This window comes from Heptranchias perlo, chromosome 15 (genome assembly GCF_035084215.1).
Source record: "Heptranchias perlo isolate sHepPer1 chromosome 15, sHepPer1.hap1, whole genome shotgun sequence".
NCBI classification, from domain to species: Eukaryota; Metazoa; Chordata; class Chondrichthyes; order Hexanchiformes; family Hexanchidae; genus Heptranchias; species Heptranchias perlo.
Window position 1 is genome coordinate 31,689,996 of NC_090339.1, and position 20,253 is coordinate 31,710,248.

Here is a 20,253-nt window from a genome sequence, read left to right on the forward strand (position 1 = left end):
CCACTGGTCTGTAACACGGTAATGACAAGGTACAAATTTAAGATAAGCTGAAAAAAATGTCTTTTTACTGAGGGTGGGTAGAATGTGGAATTCTCTGCCACAAACGTTTGTTAAAGCAGAGTCCATAAATTCATTTAAAAGCCAACTACAGTTGCTTGAAAAAAGGGGAATATTTCAGGGGAGTGAGCAGAAGAGTGGGATTAGACTAGGAAGCTCATGGAGGAAAAACACCGGTGCAGACTTGGCCTGTGTCTGTGCTGTAACGTTACGTGATTCTAAGATGACTGTTTCCAATGTCAAATTGCAGCACAGTTATGAAGCTTAGTACAATTTCAATTTGATTTTAATTTAAATCACTCAGCAGGTCAAGTGGCATCTGTGGCGAGAGAAACAGAGTTAATGTTTCAGTTTGATGACCTGAAGAAAGGCCATCGACCTGAAACGTTAACTTTGTTTCTCCTTCCACAGTTGCTGTCTGACCTGCTGAGTGTTTCCAGTATTTTCTGTTTTTATTTCAGATTTCCTGCATCCGCAGTATTTTGCTTTTAACTTAAATCATTTGCTTATTGCAAAACAATTATTTCTTGCAGTAAACTTCAAATTTAATGGAATGTGACAGCTGCATCTCCAAATTAGATCTTGTGTCCGATTATTTCAAGTATATGTTAAAAATAAGCAGGCCAAACTGGTTCAGCTAAATCAGCTTCCGTCCTTGACTATATTAAAAATAACAGATGCCTGGGAATACCAGCAATAGTACCAGAAAATATCATTAGTGGTTCAGATGCTATTTATTGTTATCTGTACCCAAAAATTAGATTACTTCATTTAATGATAATAGTGAACTCTGAAGACCTCCCCAATATCTCAATTGGTTCAAGCAGTGAGTCGGACCAGGAAAGTCTCGGGTTGTGGTGATTGCAGAATTAAATTACAGCCAAGAACCAGATTGGGTGGTTTGGATGGCTTATATATAGACTGACAGATACCCAGGAGGAAGTTACAGGCTGGAACCTAATGAAGAGGTTCAGCTGTTTATAAATAAAACAACAGATACCTGGAAGTAATCTACAGGTTGGATTCTAATCAATGGGTTTGAATGATGCCACATGTTGGAAAAGGCAAAACCCAAACTCTGAGTGGATTATTTTATGAATTCACAGTTGTTTTTAATAATTAAAATGCTGTTAATTTTGTGGAGAAGTTTTATTCAGTTTTTGATACATTCTTATGTTGGCAGCAACTCTCAGTGAACTTGGTAATTATGAGTGTGTTTCATAGCACTAATACATAATGATGTTCATATGAAAAGACTTAGGCCGGGAATTCCTTGGAGCTGCCGTAACTTCACCGGAAGTACTGCACGTAAATCGGATTTCGGCAGCAGAGCAGGAGCAGCTCCAAGGAAATTCCTGACCGTATTTATAATGCAAATTTAATCAAAAATGAATTAATTTTGTGTATATATATATATAATTTTAAAAAACTGAATAGTATTTTTACTGAAGTGCATGGTTAAACTGGTTGATATTTTGTTTTGAATAACAGAATTTAACAGAAGGAGTAATGTGCCTGTCACCCTCTGCCAGCTACAACAGTGGTTCTATATTCTACAGCCTCAGAAAATATGCTTTGGGATTCCAGCATGCAATCCATGCAATTACCAAAAATGTTCCTGATGTCAACAGTCAAAGCACAGGGAGATCTCAGCACGTTCCCGCTACTGATATTTCCCCTCCTGATGCCAATACTCCTCAAAAAATAAACATGCCTGCTCCTGATGTTAGTACTTACCTTCATGATACTCCCTTTCCTGGTGATGATAATCCACCTCTTTCCGCTACTGATACTCCAATATCAGAGCGGTCGTGTCAGCAGAAGTTAGTTGCTCAAAGGCTTTCTAATCCTGTACACCCTGCAGCAGAGGGCATTCAGCTGACAGATATGACAACAGACATAGTTGTGGGAACTCCATCCAATCTTCCATCCCCCAGTGGATCACAATCCTTGGAAGTACTTTCCCATTATGCAGAGTGGATGTCGAATGAGATACTTAGTACAGTGATTGAGAACAGTGCTCCTCTGGGGATCAAAACCACAATTTTGCACATGAAACAGCCAGAGGCCGGGACACCCAGTGAAGGCCATTTTGCGTCAGAGATGTTTTTTCATGATATCGCCCCCCACTCCCATTTAAATCAAACATTAGCAGATATTGGAGAGTCTCTCAAACCATCACAAGATGATTTAAGGACAAGCAGAGTGATAGGAGCTGAGAGGAACCTCGAAGTATCAAAAGGTGGGAGGGAAGAGGCTTCTCACTGCGGCAGAGAGGCTTCCAGTAATATTCACAACTCTTTTCAGGAGGTTGGGATTCGAATAGAAGAGACCTTTGCTGACCATATTTCACAGTTGATAATTGCCAACTCCACAGGAGAAGCAGTAGCTACAATGCTTCCTGTTGTGGAGAATTACGCACTGAGATTGACCCAGGAAATAATTTCTGACGGCACCAGGGAAGCAAGATTAGGCAGGATGGTGACAAGAAACAAACTGCAGCAATTTGAAGAAGAAAGTAAGAACTTACACCTTGCTAATATTGGGCCACATAAAAGTAAATCCTCAGACCTTTCAGATATCTCAACAATGCTGTTGTCACAATCCGACATCCTTTCACATGAACTTAATCATTTTACAAGAACTACAGTGACTTCTACAGTAAGATCATTGTTTGATGGTGAACAAGTTGAAAGTTTAACCAAAGTATCGCAACAGTATTTGGATGGTTCTTCCCCAGACAGGGAAAGGCATTTATCAACATCAGACAAAGAGAGATCTGACGATCAGGACTATGAGAAACTCATGTTTCATAAACTAGGGCTCACCAAGAAGGGGTCACTGGACTATCCTGATGCACCACCACCTACACCACTGAGGCCACAGCTAGGTAGCAGTCAGAGGAGTTTTACTAGAAAACTCAAAGGAGGTTTGGCAAAAGAATTCCTTCCTTCACCCCCTCCACCAACCCCAAAGGAAACCATCAATTTTTGCTTGTCTGAGGAGGATCGAGACACTGAGGAAAAGGCTGAGTTTATGAGAAAGCTAATCCGATCATTGTCTCAAGAGTTTAGTGGAAAAGACACTGCAGGGATTTCTGAGGTGCCTGAGGAGGAGAGGACACAAAGCTTGGAGCAGGAGCTTCCGGCTTCAACAAGTGAACCGACAGGGAGTTCTTGCACAGATGAACAAAAGGTACAAGATTATTTTAGTCATTTGGTGTCAGGTATTGTCTTTTCATCTGCACAAGTCATTTGTGGAATCATAGGAGAAAGCATTGATCCTAAAGCACCTAGGGGCCAGAAGTGTGATGGTGTTAAGTTTAGCAATGAATACCAGACCTCAGAAGAACTGAACTCACTTTCTTCTGATACAGGTATCCCAGAAACAGAAAGGATTCCAAATGAACACAATGAGGATAAACACAGAGCCAGTTTTCCAGTAAAAATGGAAAGACTGTTATGGGACTATGCTGACAGATTAGCACAGGAAATAATCAAGGAAGTCATCCACTTTCTGAATCAAATTGAACTACTTGAACATGGAGAACATGAAATGCAAAGAAAAAATGAAATATCTTCTGCTGAGAATGAAAATAAAGATTGTAGGCATTTGCATTATATTAAGCAGGTCAATTCCATATCAGAAGAGTGGGTAAAAAGGTTGGTACAGTCTGCCCTCCACATATTTAAAACTCAATATCAATTGCAGCAAGCCAGCTGTACCAGCACTGTGAGCTTACCTCAGGATTACAGCGAGTCTGTGCATGCATTAGAACAGCTGCAGGAGACCGACCCTGCAGCCAGAAGCATTGACGAATTGCCTCTTTTCATTGGGGACAAAACAGAGCAGCAGCTTATCAAAGAATCACTGGAAACAATGAAATCTGAGGCAAGCAGCCAAGCTGTGGTTCTATGTAGTGGTTCTGTGTTTACTGAAGAAGAGCAAAATCCAGTAACTCAAGGCTCAGGATGTGGAATTGGCATAAGAACCATTGCAAGTCCCCATGAAGGAACAAATGATATCAATGACAGCTATTTAAGTTCTTTCAACAATCCATACCCAAAAAAGCAGTCACCGGTAGAAGAGAAGACTGAAGAGCTCACTGGAGAGAATCTGAGTTGCTTTGTTCAAGCAGGAACAAAAATGAGCTTGTTTGAACAAAAGAGGGAAAGGTTTGGTCAGCATGAAGGTGAGGATGCATTTCCAGCCCTTAATTCAGAGCCCATTATTAATGATGAAGAAAAGACTTCCACCTTGGAATTGTCTAAAGTGATATTGAAGGATCCAGACCACAAACCAGCAAATAAAGCATATGCTGAAAGCCTAGCAGAAGCTATATTGAAGTCCTCCTTGGCTGATGCATGTAGGCACTGTAGTGCTGGACCAGTTTTAAAGGAGGTACCAACACATTCTCCAAAAACTGACGAATTGTATAGAAAACCTCTTTCAATCTCCAACAGCTCAAGACCAGAGAGTCCAGAGCCCCAACAGAAGATACAGGCAGAAGAATCTTTCAAGGCCAGTGGAGTGGGTGTTCCCATAATTCTGAATACTAAATCACAAAGACTAAATGTAGTTGAATATAGAGATGTGACATCAACAAAGCAAGCACAAGAGGGTCTGAATCAGCCGACTGATACATTACAGTGGAAGGCTGAAGAACAGGAAAGCTGCGAGGAAATACAGCACTCTACTTCCCTGGCTCCGGGGGTAATAGAACTTTTGCTGGTGAACTTTAACTCTAAGTCTGCTGCTGATGATGTACAGATGCAGGCAATGCTGCAGTGGGTAGCAGCTTCTCAGCTTAACGTCTCCAAGATTCACTTAAGGAATTCAAGTGAGGACTTCATATGGGTGAGTCCCACAGTTTGTGAATTGTTAAGATTCCTTTCCTACCAATAAATCACAATTTATGTAAATTTGTTATGACTATATCATGTTGTGAATACTCATGCTGATCAGTAGTTAATGATCCACCACAACCAATGAAACTTGAAGAGGATAACTAGGTGGTACAGCCGACTAGCGCACTTACTCAACTTTCACAACCCTGATTTAAATACAGCCCAGCCAATGAAAGCCTTTGCCAGCTATAAGAGTTCACTATGAAATGTGCTTGGGTAAACTCAACCCAATTTCCAATTGGTGAGGGATCACATCAAAAAACTGCCCATCAGGTAGCACAGTTTGGTATTAAATTGGCTAACTCAAGTCAAACAGGGCAAAAGGCAGGCTGTTGGGTTCACACTGGGGCAGTAATAGCTGCTCTTTTGAATTTGTAGTTACACCAAATGAGCGTTCTTCAAGGTGGATGACAAAGCTGGAAAAAGTACTCCATTCCTCAGTGTTGATATAATTCAATCTGATGAACACTAAATTCATTTTGGAACCTGAGTTCGCAACAGGAAGGAAAGTCTCTTCTCTCCCGTCTGTAAGTGTCATGAGTGAAGTGAACATATAATGACCCTTACAGACATTCTCCACCAAATAACTACAGAATATGATATGAATCCACAGCACAAAGTAGTCCATAATATGAGACTAATTGACAGTGTCGCACTAATTAGTACTATATGCTCTTCTAAGATTGAGATTATAGCACATTATTGGCACAGAGCGGAGGTAGTTTTACTATGTATCAAATCCCCATACTATATCTGACTTGAGGGCGATCAATGCTGATGCTGGGAGTAAAAGATAGAAAAGCATTACATTCCCTAGAACCAATATCCCATACCTTCATGGAATTGTAACAATATCCCATGCTTCAGATGGATGATGGCCACAAATTGGCCTCTTCAAAATATGGGCCAAGTCTTTCAATGGAAAATTACTGACCCTCTTTGCAAATGGAATTTTCTCTTCAATTTACCTCTAAACAATACAAAAACTACTGACAAGAGCACTATCCATCTTTTGAGGGAGTATGTGAATTAATTAATTACCTGAATCTAACACTATGATTGAGCAAGGCTGCAAAAGAATATATCATAGTTACTGTCATCTTTCCTTCTGGATGTGTCCAGATCTATCTTCCAGCTCTTATTTTCAATGCAGCCAGATTCCATCCACTTCCCCTTTGCTCTTCACAAGGTGATTAAAAGTTAAGTAGAAAGGTTTACTGTGATGTTAAAAGGACACATTTGGTTGCAAACATTTTAAGTTTACCTACCTACTGCTTGAAATTTCTGAATGCACCCAGTGGATGTATCTATTATAGATAAATTGTATTTGTTTTGAGTTTTGTTCATCCAATATTTTACAAGAGATCAACAGTTGCTTATATATCTCTTGCAGTTTCCAAATATGGGAGATTTTTATTTAAAGTAGACCGCTTCAGTTAACCCAGCAAGTTGTTTAAAGAAAGCACATAGAAGGTGGCTTTCCTGGATTGGTCTGTGGTACTTGCATCACGTGATTTGGCACTGAATCATACGGAACCAGAAGGTTCCAGGTTCAATCTTTGAACTGTACTGAGTCAGCTGTACCAAGGTCAACGACTGAAACTATAATTTGCTTCACTGCTCCTGGGCTAGGGATGGGTTCTGTTTCTGATCAACATCCAGGGACCTCTATTTCAAATGTGTGGATAGGATCAGGCTTGGCTGTGTTGTTTCTACAATGCAATAGGGGGGGACACACAGAAATTGCATGGATGTGAGATGTTTTTCCATTTCATTGAATGTTCCCTACTAGTCTGGCTTATGACTTCATCCATTGAGAGAGGCCAGGGCCCATAAGCCTGACCAGGCTGGAAATACTGACTGGAGAGAGTGTTTATTTTTTAGGAGCAAATTTAAAATCTACTGCACCTCACAGTTCAATATGCAGATAGGAACTAAAGCAGTCTGGCTCCTCTGGCATCATTCTGTTATTTACAACTTAATATCTATTGAAAACATACTTTAAGCAACTGTATCTTATTGGTCAACTTATACAATATCTATAACCTGCTTATATTTATGAACACAACTGAATTGTGTTAATCAGTTAATCTGCTTATCCAGCATCACTTCTACTGGGAATAATCAGACCATGGTACAAACATTAAACGTGCTGGAGGGATTCTTTGGATATGTTATTCATCCAATTAGAGGAGCTGACATAACACAGTCACCACTCATTAAATGTGATTATTTTCAACTAAACCCATACAAGTGTTTTAAAAATAGGATGTATCATGGCCCACGGGGTGATGAATTAAATATCACAATGCTAGTATAAATCAGTTGTGATTTATAACTATAAATAACTTTCATACTTAACATTCCAATATTTATTTTTGAGGTTTTGTTAATATTTATTTTTTCTCCCTTTCCTTCTAATCTCCCGGACCACTCATATTCTGCATTCTAGAGAGCAGAGAGGTCACCTCCACCTTTTCACCATCAGTCACTACAAAGTACGAGGGCTGCCTTGTGACGTCTCTCTCCAGATTTCCGTCTCTTCTCTTGTGAGGATAAGTTGCAGTGAAATAATACTGATATTCCCTATTTGAGACTAAGAGTCAGGTGACTGACATTGGAATGTCTATCGTTTATTCAAGCAGTTGCTCGATTCTTGAGACTGTGTTGTTGAAGTGAAGCCAAATGCTGATTAGTTTCTTATAAATAGATCAGTTTAAAAAAAACAAAGCCTCAACCATGTCATGCAATACTTGTGAATTCCATTTGGTGCATCTCTTAGCTGTGCTGCTGTAGGATTGCAAACTCAATGGAAGCAGAAATAGAAACTGTCTTGCCACTCCACATTATCACGTATTGCTGCTCCATTACCCACTTTACTCATTGCATCCTTTATTCATGTCATAAAGCTACTAAAAAGCCAACTTAGTTCTTAAATATACATATTGTTTTTATTAATGAAGCTGCTTTATGATGTCTTAAAGGATGCTTCTGTGATATCAGAGTGGTCACTAGTAGAATTCCAGTTTGGATTGTCTTTAGGACCTGATTGGAAAATGATTTGCCCATAAAGTGATGACAGTAATCTCTCTCTCTTCCAGTTCCCAACCCTGCTGACACTAGCTGAAGAGGAGGAATGGACAGTGGGAGGCCTTCTTCATGCAGTGCTAACCTTCTATGAAAGAAACCAGACAGGAGCCAGCCCAACACTCTTTGACTGGCTCCTCGAACACCTGGATAGCATTCAGACTCGCAGTATACCGCACAGGACCTCCAGCTGAGGTCTTGGCTTTTACCCAGAAATTGTTAAGTAATGACTCACAATCAATCTTTCATAGTGTTTTTTTAAAAATTATGGACGCAATACATTTTCAAAATCTCAAGGGAAAGCTGCCTAGAAGAATTTGAGTTTGGGAGCAGTAAAGAAGGAATTGTGTGTTGAAACTGTGGTGTCTCTCTCATCTGCTCCAAATCCTCATATTAGCTTCATTATTATACTAAAGGAAGGTCAAATGGTATGTTTTTAAAAAGGTTTAAATTGACAGTCACATTCTCTTTCCTGGAGTAGAGTTCTCTTCTTATCTTTAGGAACAGGAGAAAACCATTCAGCCCCTTGAATCCTGTTCCACCATTCAATTAGATCATGGCTGATCTGTATATTAACTCCATCTACCTACCTTGGTTCCATAACCTTTAATACCCTTGCCCAACAAAAATCTATCAATCTCAGTTTTGAAATTTTCAATTGACCTAGCTTCAACAGCTTTTTGGGGGAGAGAGTTCCAGATTTCCACTACCCTTTGTGTGAAGAAGTGCCTCCTGACATCACCCCTGAATGGCCTAGCTCTAATTTTAAGGTTTTCCCCCCTTGTAGATTCCTCCACCAGAGGAAATAGTTTCTCTCTATCAATTCCTTTAATCATCTTCAAGACTTCAGTTAGATCACCCCTTTAATCTTCTATACTCAAGGGAATACAAGCCTAGTCTATGCAACCTGTCCTCATAGTTTAACCCTTTTAGCCTCGGTATCATTCTGGTGAATTTAGGTCCGTGACTGGTTCCCAGGCCACTCCCCCAAATAGTAGTCTGCAACCAGCGATGAGGAGGTGCATCAGCATGACCTGAGATGACACCTCTCGCTCCCCAAAGCTCTATGACAACTTGCTGTACATGCATGGCTACAAGCACACCACAAGCAACAATGTGCTGTACTCACCATGCTGTTCTATCATGCCCTCCTTCTGCATTATTTATTTTTTAAGAATTTATTTTATACTGAACCCTTTTCCAGTAAGGAGGTGCTGAAGGCTTATAAGAAATTAAATAAAATGGAGAATATCATTTGAAAACGTCCTTTGACAATGTCAGTGTATTTTTTTGGCTGCCTACCTCAGCACCCATCAGGGTAGTGGTTTTGAAGGACAGCTTACTTAAAATTGTTCCATAAAGAAGTTTTACATTTCTTACATTTTTAATTCAATATAAAATGGAACAACAGTGTGATGGGTCCGGAGCATTGAGGATACTTGCCCATAATGCCACAATGTAGAACTAAAATGTAGGTGACAGGTTCCTGACTTCATCTGGGTCTTTGGGGAGGGGGAGGGGGATTGCGAGCAGGAATGATGTGCTTCGTCACAGGCAGGGACAATCAGCAGGAGACTCACTCATATTCACTGTCAGCTCCTACTTACTGGCTCCAAAACAGCACCGTCATGCACTGGGAGCAGTTTTGATGCTGACTGTTTGTGATTGGTACCAGTGAAGAGAGAAGGTAACCTTAAATAAGGACAGAAAAATTCTTTTAAAAAAATAGTTGCGAGGGAAAACAAAAGACTGGAATCATATGTTGTGTGTCATTTTAATTTATTCCCAGTTGATTGGCACAGTAATGGTGGCTGTAACACAGCTAACTGCTGGTGTAAATAGTCCAGGTGTATAGGTTGGGATTTCATATTTAACATTTTTAATCTCTTTCCCTGTTGCACAATTTATCTGCTCTTGTACTGTACGTGCAGCCTTTGGACCTCATGGTGAACTCTGAGTTATTCAGCCATTAACTCTATTTGTTTATTCTGGAGTCATATACTTTTACATTCCTAATGCTCGGGTCATTGTCAAGGAAACTTGGAATATGTGTCAATTAATGTGGGAATTTCCTGATACCGGTGGATTGGTGTGGCAACTAATTTCCAGGATCTGACACAATGTGAGTGCAAGGTGCCATTTTCTGTTGGATCTGAATGCCTGGTTTAATAATTGTGCTTTAGCATTTGTCTAGAAATGATTTTGTCTAGGTGACTGGTGAATGCATCAGCCTTTGCCATCACATACAGTCATCTAGAAAACTAACCATTAAACCACTCAAGCTAAATTAAACTCCCTCCATGGTTCAGTGAATAAATGCATCATGCACTGTAGTACTGAACCACACAAATCAGAGTTTGATGCCTGATTTGTACTGAGTTAGCTAATCAAGCTGGTTGAGAATGGGGTGATACATTGGCCTCACTATCCCCAGGTTTGGTAGGAGCCAGCTTTCCTCACCTGCTCACTATCTAGTGATTCCTGCTGGAAAGTGTGGATGCATAAACTTTAGGTGAAGATAAGATCTCGAATGGCTCTAATGCTCCTACTCACCTATGTTGGCAATACCTATGGAATTGTACCAAGTTTGAGTCATCATCTTCAGGAGAGGGAGAGGGAAAAACAAGACAATCAGCAGGATTGCCTGAACGTGACTTTCTATAATTGGGGTTGCTGAAGTTACTGAGCAGGCAAGTTGCTTTGGATGCTTGCCAAATCTGGAAAGGTTCAACTTAGGCTAGTGGGTGAATGGAATTTTCCCGCTCTGTGTTGCATGAAAGGCACATTGAAAGTCCTCTGCAGCTGGACTTCTTGTGAGGTGGTTAAACGACATATGGTGCAGCTTTAAAAAAAATATTCATTTAAAGCAGTACACACTCGAGTGCTGAGATGAGCCAGGGTCTGACACTAGAAGGCTTAATGGAAGGTCTCAACCTTAGGTCAGTCTATTCCCTGTCCCTTGCTACAATAAATGTGCTCGAGTGGGTTTTTACTTTTCGGTCAAATCTTACAAACATTAAAGGTTGTGAGCCCTTCAGTGAAGAGCCTGACATATTTTAGTGTCCGAAATGGTGCTTGTTTCACCTCAGGTTGGGAACAGTGCCGGGCTGGGCACAGGCTTTCTCAGCCTACTTAATTTAAACATTGCGATCCAGACCCAGGTGAAAAATCGAAGTTTGAGGAACGAAACAGAAGGTAAGTCCAAAGCCCCTCAGAGAGTGGAGGCTCCAGTGCAACTGAGCATCACCAAATACACAACACACTGCTGAATTTATATTACAAGAAGGGATTCTATGAAATATGCTGAAGCTGCCATTGCAGTGGAATCTGCCCTGTTTATATTGAACATGCAGCTAGATTTTAAAAAGTGGTTAGGAGCCAGTGAGTGAATGGGATCAAGCACAGGGATGAGAGAATTTTCCTTACTTTATTTATATTTCCCCTTCCTTGACAATATTGGTTTTATTTTAAGTATCCCATAAGCCCTTCTACTAATAAGGAGTGAGAAGACAAACCTACTCCAGTCAGTTTTTCCTTCTGTTTGAGAAGATATACTTTGCCTCAAATGTACGTGTTGCTTTATTTTGATGCAAATTGGATCCTGTAGTTTCAGTGTTAGTGATCTCACAGGGAGTATATTGCAGAACAGTACTTTTTTCACTTTATCTTTTTATTTTACAAAATTTGTTTTGCAGTCAATGTGTAACAGTATTAAAACCATGATCTGCATTTATTAATAAAATGTAAATTTTCTTCGATGTGTTTTGTCATTATTCATGTGTCCTTAATTTAGTTTGAATAACTTTGATCTTGACAGAGTGGGTGCTGCGTGGACTGCTGTATTATCACCCCATACCACAGAGTGGTAAAGATTCAGCCTTATGGCCTCAATTCATTACACTACAAGTACCAGACCAAGCCATGGAATCATTGACAGGTGCAGAATGGAGGTCAGGATATATCAGTGAGTGATATATCCCCTGGCTGTTTTTACACATCTCCCAGCAGAGGGATACAGAGGGCTAAGGTCTAGGAGTTGATCAGTCACCGTCCGCTTGGATAGGAAATGATCCATGACACAGAGAGGGTGGGGAAATTATAAAATGGAGGATAGGGGGAAGAAGAATTAAAATATACATTTAGATCATATTGTCTGTAACATTGCCTTCCTTTTAGAAAAGGAAAAATAATCTGTTTTTACTTGTTTCCTTTCCAGATACACACCAAGGACTAGGTGATTATAACCTGATCAGTAAGTCTACTTGTTTGAAAACTCTGCCACAGATCTCTGTAGCGTACTGTGTCCCTCCAAATCTCCATAATTTGTTTTGTATTTTTCTCCTTGTTCATCATTCAGATCCCTGTGTTTGGGTCCATTATTAGGAAGCCTGTAAAGGAACCAGGTGACACCCATACGTTATACCAACCCTCCAACAGTGGCAATGTAGAAACAGACATGGGGGTGATTTTCAACAGCTAGCTGCCTGAAAAATAGGCGACCAGCAGTTGAAAATCAAGGGGCTGGAGGACCTCGGCCATTCCATTGACACCCAAGGCCCGCCCTGCTGCAATTTTCAGGCAGGCCTGTAAATGGGTAAGCAGCCCACCCACCTGTTTTAGGCATGAGGCTGCTTAAATATGCAAATGAGGATCCTCTGCCCGTTGTAGGACCCTGTTTGCAATTTTCAGGTACAAATGGGCAGAGCGTGCGCTGTGCACCGCCCATCTGTATCAGGCACTGAGCGGCCTAACTAACCGTCTTCAAAAGGACTCTGGTGGGTGCTCAATAAAAGGCCTGGAATTCTTTTGAGGAGAATTTTTGTGGGCCTCCTCCTGGCTCCCCCCCAAATATACTGTGGTCTGCTGCCATCCAATGCTCAAACCTAAGCTTGGCTCCCTCCCTGGGCCTGATCTACCAGCCTGTTCAGTCTGGGATCTGGTTGATTTCCCACCCTCACACAACTGGCAAGCTGCAGTGGGGCACCTATTTGGCAACTGGTCGCATTCAAATGAGGCCTGAAACTGAAAATGGTTTCGGGCAGAAGTCGAATTCAACCCCATGATCTCATAATGGCAACAAGTTTGACATTCAAAAACCTCTTTGTCAAAGCCAGTGGAGACCGGTTAGGACTATCAGAGGTCCTGGAGTTGGATGAGAACAGATGGCTAGGTCTCATGGGACAGAAGGTTGTTTTGGATATTTAACTTGCTATGCATTTATGTACTCTCAGATGGCTATTTTTCTGCCCCTGTGATGATCAATAATGAGGTCTTGCTCATGATTAATTTCTTGCTAATTATCCAATTGGTGGCTGAACCAGACAAGTTCAGAGAAATTCAATGTAATATGTTTAACTCTCTCTACCTTTGCTTTTCCCCTTTCTATTTTTCCCCATTCATCAGAGTAGGCCACTTGCCATCACATATCCTTATCAAAGAGAAGTTGGAGCTATGGGATGCTCCACGATCACCAACCATGTTGCTCCACAGGATACGAAAACCATGCCTGGTGATCAAGACAATAACCTTTTAATCTCCTGTTGCCTCATCACTTCTAACTTATTGACCCCTGGCAAGAATGGACTCCAGTCAATACACAGCAGTAACATTGTCAACTAGGACCTAAACAATTCATGATGCAGTAATAGTTGGAGGCAGAAGCTCATAAGTCTAGTCCGTTCAGCCTAAACAGTCCTCACAAAGCAAATTTAAAACATCTGTTACTAAAGTAGCTCCAATATAGTAAGCTGTGCTGTCCATTACTTCTTGTAATGAACTGGAGCTTTGCAGCTTCTGGCAAAAGCTAAGACAGGAAATCTTTTCTACTCTTTGTCTGTAAACAACATAAGTGAATCTCCCAAAGCAATACACAGGAAGATGCATTCTCAAGGCCACCCACAAAATACTGCTGATTAATAATCTCTGTGTCAATATATTTGGCTATTAGCTCTGGACTATTGCCCTTTACTCACATTTTCACATGACAACATTCTCCTTTTCCTCCATGCTCCTTTCTTGAATATTCCTACCCATTTTCAGGGCTCTCCTGAATCATAAGCTGCTTTATTCTACAGTAAGATAAAAAGTACAATAGGTAGTTCAATCAGTGGAACTTATATTTATGTAATAATTCAAATTTTGAAAACCAGACACAAACTCCTGTGTTTTCTAAAAAATAAAAGTCTCCTTTTTCCACTTGGGGCGTATCTATAGTGCAGAGACATTTGTTATTAAAATTACAATGTAACGATCAGATGTGGAGGTGGGTTTCAATGGTGCTACCAGCAGTAATCTAAACGTTGCTGTCAGAAACTGCGGCCATCTTTTCTGGCTTCTGAAGGGCTGAGTGACTCAGTCTGCCTGTCCAGGACAGCAATATGTTTTTTTCTTTGCTTGCTGGCCTGTATCGACTTGTATGCACCTTCCCCAGCCACTAAAGAAAGAAAGAAAATCACAAACTGTGACTTAAAATCAACTGCATGTTCAATATAAACAGGGCAGATTCCACTGCAATGGCAGCTTCAGCATATTTCATAGAATCCCTTCTTGTAATATAAATTCAGCAGTGTGTTGTGTATTTGGTGATGCTCAGTTGCACTGGAGCCTCCACTCTCTGAGGGGCTTTGGACTTACCTTCTGTTTCGTTCCTCAAACTTCGATTTTTCACCTGGGTCTGGATCGCAATGTTTAAATTAAGTAAGATGACCTAGCAAAGTTGGGGTGGTGTCGTGCATTCTTTAGTTTGAATTATTACATAAATATAAGTTCCACTGATTGAACTACCTATTGTACTTTTTAATCTTACTATGGAATAAAGCAGCTTACGATTCAAACTAAACCATCTCAATCTGCCTTTGGAGAGACTGAAGAAACACACAAGGAAAAGACATTAGTCCAGGTTACAAGAGGATGCTATGGTTACACACCCAGATTACACAAACGTACAAGTAGATATAGGGTAGTGTGAGTCAACTCCCATAAAAGTAAAGAACTCAGGCTTGCTTTTAGGAGTGACTGACACCATTGAACCCTCAAAGGCATGAATGGCAGATCCAAATTTGAGAATAAGGAGAAATTGGTAGCATATAGGAAGAGATAGGAGCAGAGGGAAGAGAATAACAGATTGTGATGGAGAAAGAGTTATATACAAACTGAATTTATTATACAACATAATAAGAAAAATGTGAGAGAGACATACAGAATGAGAGAGAGAAAAAGTGGAACAAAATAGAAAGAGAGGCACACTGAATGAATTGGAGATTGGGAGAGTAGTAGAAAAACAGTTAATGGAAGGAGGACAACCTTTGTTTGGTCATAAGCAAACCATGGGAAACAAACTTATATAACACACTGTTACTTATGGCACTCCTGTATATCGTACACTATTGTCTGTTGCATGGTCGAGTACTCCTGTCATTATAATTTAAGTGTCAGCCATGGCTTAGTGGTAGCACTCTCACCTCTGAGTCAGAAGGTTGTGGGTGCAAGCCTCACACCAGAGATTTGAGCACGAAATTCTAGGCCGACACTCCAGTGCAGTACTAATGGAGTGCTGCACTGTTGGCGATGCTGTCTTTCAGATGAGATGTTAAGCTGAGGCACTGTCTGCTCTCTCAGGTGGACGTAAAAGATCCCATGGCACTATTCAACCAACATCACTAAAAACAGATTATCTGGTCATTATTACATTGCTGTTTGTGGGACCTTGCTGTGCGTAATTTGGCTGCCCCGTTTCCTACATTACAACAGTAACTATTTCATGAGATATCTGTTCATTTTACAGTTTTTTTCCTGATTATGTCCATCTGATATAGAGAAAACAACTTCAACAATTTACACTTACATAGAGATTTTAACGTAGCAAAATATCCCAAAACACTTCACAAAGGGGCTGACTAGATTCCGAGCAGGGGCTGGGGAAGGCTGAGGGAGGTGACCAAAGGTGTGGTCAAGGAGTTAGCTTCTTGAAGGTGGGGAGAGATGTGGCAATGTGGAAGGGTTTCAGAGAGAATTCCAGAATGTAAGGCTAATAATAGAAGGCCTTGCCATAGATGGTGGAGTAGAGGGAGTGGGGAAGCTTAGTAGTCCAGATTCCAAAAAGATAAGGATGTGAAGTGTGGAGTAGGACTGGGAAAGATAGGATGAGTGAGTTCTAAACAAGGACAAGGATTTTGAATTCAACGCATTGGAGATGGGGAGCCAGTTGAGGTTGGTGAGCACTTGCTTAATAGATGATCAGGGCTTTGTGTGGGATAGGATGTGCTAGTGAAGTTCTAGATGAGTTGAAGTTTGTGTGTGGCGTTTGGGAGGCCAGCTAGGAAGGCATTGAGGGTTTCAGCAATGGTGCAGATGAAGGCAGACATGGAAAAAATGGGGAAAGTAAGAAAAAAAGCAGAACACGATAAAAATATTTCAATTATTTACCTACCTTTTCTGGCATGTTTGCGCATGTTTATACCAGGACATATACAGAGAAATGTTCAGAAAACTGAATTGTAAAAGAATGAAAATGAATAAAAGACCAGATTATAAACTAGTAAAAGGAGGAAATGAGAAAGATAGAATGAAGAAATAAAACTAAAGAAAAAAATTCAAACACAGAATAATGGAAGGCAGAAAAATTAAAATGTATGCAGCGTTGAATCTGAAAGTACGTCAGGTTTCTGGTTTAACTGATGAAACATAAGAACCCTCTGCCCAACAAAAAAAATATTTTTATTCGTTAACACCAAAAAAAATGAAAATAGATCCTTTCAGTGCTCTATGACCCTCCCTAACTTTCAACTCAATGGACCCCTCCAACTGTTCATTTCATGGACTTTCCTACCTCTCTGTTTCATGGATTTTAGATACAGATGAGAAAGACTATTCGGCTCATCCATCCAGAAAGAACCTACAGTCCCCTCATCATCATCACAACATCTAACAGCTTCTTAAGTGATTCCCGAGTATTTGCTTCCTGCCCAGAAATGCATTCCAAGTTTTGATCACTCTTTTTGTGTTGAGCGTTGTGACACCAAACCTAAATTTACATTTGAACCTGTGCCCCCTAATCTTAATTTGAAGCACTTATACTATTCACTATCTTATATACTTTTAAGGTATCTCTATAAAACCTTTTATTCCAGACTCTTCTGTTTGGCTCATGGCTCTTCTCTGCACTGTCTTCTGTCTTGCTGAACAAAACTGGTCACAGCACACAAGATTAGGAGCCCTGTAATAAAGACCATCAGTTGAGCACTTCATTATTATTTGACAATTGACATTAATAGTTCAATTATCCTTAAGAAAATGTTGAAACATAACCTGGGGTACAGTAGTGTAGTGGTTATGTTACTAGAATTACAGATACCTGGACTAATAATCTAGAAAATGTGAGTTCCAATCTCAACATGAGAATTTGAATTCAATTTAAAAAAAGGAAATAAAAATGACCATGAAGCGGTCATAAAAAACAAACTGGTTCACTAATGTTCTTTTGGGAAGGAAACCTGCCATATTTACCTGGTCTATAGGTCCCACACCAAAATGGTTGACTCTTAACTGCCTCTGAAGTGGTCTAATAAGCCACTCAGTTGTATCAAACCGCTACAAACAGAGGTTCAAGAAGGCCCACCATCATCTTCTCAGCCCAACTAAGGATGGGCAATAAATGCCAGCCTTGCCAGAGATGCCCACATCCTAAGAATGAATTAAAAACGAAAGGGCAGGGGCAAGCTAGAAGCTATTGACATAGTTACTAGTATTTTTGTACATATATTTGTTCCTGACTCTTCTAAATATGGAATTTAAGCATGTAAATTAACTGCAAAGAATGATCTGACCTTTTGAATAACAACAATAATTATAATTACTTAGCAAAAGTATCACTGTTGCAATGTTTTTGATAGTAGGCTATAAGATTAAGATACAGAAGAACATTTTGGTAAAGGACAGATCATGCTAAATGTTTATAAATCTCTGGTTAGGCCTCAGCTGGAGTATTGTGTCCAATTCTGGGTACCACACTTTATGAAGGATGTCAAGGCCATAGCAGAGAGTGCAGAGGAGATTTACTAGAATGATACCAGGAATGAGGGACTTCAGTTGTGTGGAGAGACTGGAGAAGCTGGGATTGTTCTTCTTAAAGCAGGGTCGGTTAAGGGGAGATTTAATAGAAGCGTTCAAAATCATAAAGAGTAAATAAGGAGAAACGGTTTCCACTGGCAGAAGCAAGTTATTATCATCTGGAATGCACTTCCTGAAAGGGTAGTGGAAGCAGGTTCAACAGTAACTTTCAAAAGGGAATTTGATAAATACCTGAAGGGGAGAAAATTGCAGGGCTATGGAGAAAGAGCAGATGAATGGGACTAACTGGATAGCTATTTCAAAAAGCCAGCACAGGCACGATGGGTCGAATGGCCGTCTTCTGTGCTGTAACATTCTATGATTAGGAGCTGGGAGCCTTGTGATTACCTCCAAGTTTCCAATCGATAAAACTTTGCCGTGCTGTGCACACAAGAGATGAGACAAAAAGCTGTGAGAAATGTAACAACGCAACCCTCAAGACTTTACACCGACAGCGCAGAGTGTAGCTGCTCCTACTGTCTAGACCTACCCACACCAGCTAGATTGTTTTTTAGGTCATTTCCATCCAAGCAGGCAGATGAATTGAGTGTTTGTAATCCCCGGGATGCAATGGCTGGACAATACTCCCGATCGGATTCCTCGGTCCGATGATCACGACGAGTCCAGGAATAGGCACCTCGGCAGATTCCAAGCTGAAATTGGGGGGTGGTCATCGGCGGGATTTCTTTGGTTTTAGCTCAGATAGTTGCGACGGCGGGAGTGTTTGTATATTTCACAAGAGAAATCTCAAAGGTAAATTCTGCCGTCGGAGGACGAGGGATTAATCCGCAAAATGAATCAGTTTGATACTAACAAGTGTGAAAATTCAGGGCTAACTCGGATCTGGAAAATAATGGTGGAAAGTAGTGTCTTAGGGATGGGATAAATAGAAGGAAAACTTTGTTTAAAAAAAAATCAATGCATTATTTCATTGCTGAGTGGCTGCTTGTTTATGCATTAGATTAAAACCGATTTTATTATTTAAATAGAAATTGAAATTATTGTCATTATTTGCAAAGAAAGATGCAACTTTGGTTGTTACTGTTGTCCGAGGAAGCGGAATCTGATTTCTGGTTATCAGTAAAAATTAAGATCGAGGTGAAATCGAAAATGAAACACATTTCGCTTGCAGAGTACGGTCGGTCGAAGGAGTGGGACCTGTGCTTATTGTATTCAGCTAGTCCAAGAATGTGGGCTAGTGGGCAGAAGTTCATGTGACAGAATACAAGTTTGCAATCCAACAAACATACCTTTCAGAAGAAGTGTAAACAGATTGCGTTTTTTATTCCAAATTGTAATCGCAAACGTTAATCTTTAAAAATACGTTTGAATTTGTAGAAATGTTGATTTTATAGATCAGGACAAATCTGTGACTCACTTAAAGGGGTACTGTCTTCGCAAAAAATATTTTGCAAATTTTTTTATTTGGAAAGGGAGAAGAGCAAATTATCACGTTTGACAGGACTTAACACGTGTATCGATTAGTTTTGAGACGCTATATGTGCACGTAAACAAAGAAATCCCAAACATCTTTTTTCCGCGAAGACGGTGCTCCTTTAATTGCCGTTTGACTGAATCATAGCTGGAAGTGTTTACTGATGGTGTGCTTGCAGAATGCTTTCAGTTTAAATTGAATTTGACCTACTTTCATCTTTGATAGGAAGCCTGCAGCAGAAAAGGCGGTGTAGTTGTATTCAGAGTTCCTGGCAGGAGGTGGTACAAATCTTCCCTGTAAATGCAGTCACAGAGGTAGTCTGGTGGAGGCTGTGGTGAGTTCTTAGTACAACAGGTGCAACATCTGCTACAGCACAAACATCTTCATTACATTTTTCATCCACTTTTTTTAAAACCTAAAACTATGATCAAAGTGAATAAATGCACTGCGTGCTGTGGTGCTCACGATGTAGACCAGGAAGATCCCAGGTTTGTTCTCTAATCTGTGGAGTTAATCAGTGAGAGGAGCACCAAAATTGGCCTCAGCATCCCAGGCTAGGGAGGGGAAAAAATCTGCTACGATACCCACTTGTGAATGCTATCCAGTGTCTCCTGAGAAGTAGAGGTGTACTGATCTTAATAAGGATATGACTAAGCCTGG

At 40.4% G+C, this 20,253-nt stretch overlaps 2 protein-coding genes across 3 annotated transcripts in view; one reads left to right on the plus strand and one right to left on the minus strand.

The window, feature by feature from the left end:
* si:dkey-171c9.3 (A-kinase anchor protein 11) overlaps positions 1–11,809 on the plus strand; it is a 37,019-nt gene extending 25,210 nt beyond the window's left edge. The window contains exons 4-5 of the mRNA XM_067997014.1: positions 1,549–4,914; positions 8,066–11,809. Coding sequence (XP_067853115.1) covers positions 1,549–4,914; positions 8,066–8,245 — 3,546 coding nt within the window. The 3' untranslated portion in view covers positions 8,246–11,809. The remainder of the gene's footprint in view (positions 1–1,548; positions 4,915–8,065) is intronic.
* The window catches only part of ccnb3 (cyclin B3), an 80,257-nt gene extending 61,406 nt beyond the window's left edge, over positions 1–18,851 (minus strand). For both annotated transcript variants that reach the window (XM_067996660.1, XM_067996658.1), the window contains exons 1-2: positions 18,649–18,851; positions 17,168–17,265 (exon numbers count right to left, since the gene is read on the minus strand). The gene's annotated coding sequence lies outside the window, so the exon portion shown is untranslated. The remainder of the gene's footprint in view (positions 1–17,167; positions 17,266–18,648) is intronic.
* Positions 18,852–20,253: the final 1,402 nt, after the last annotated feature.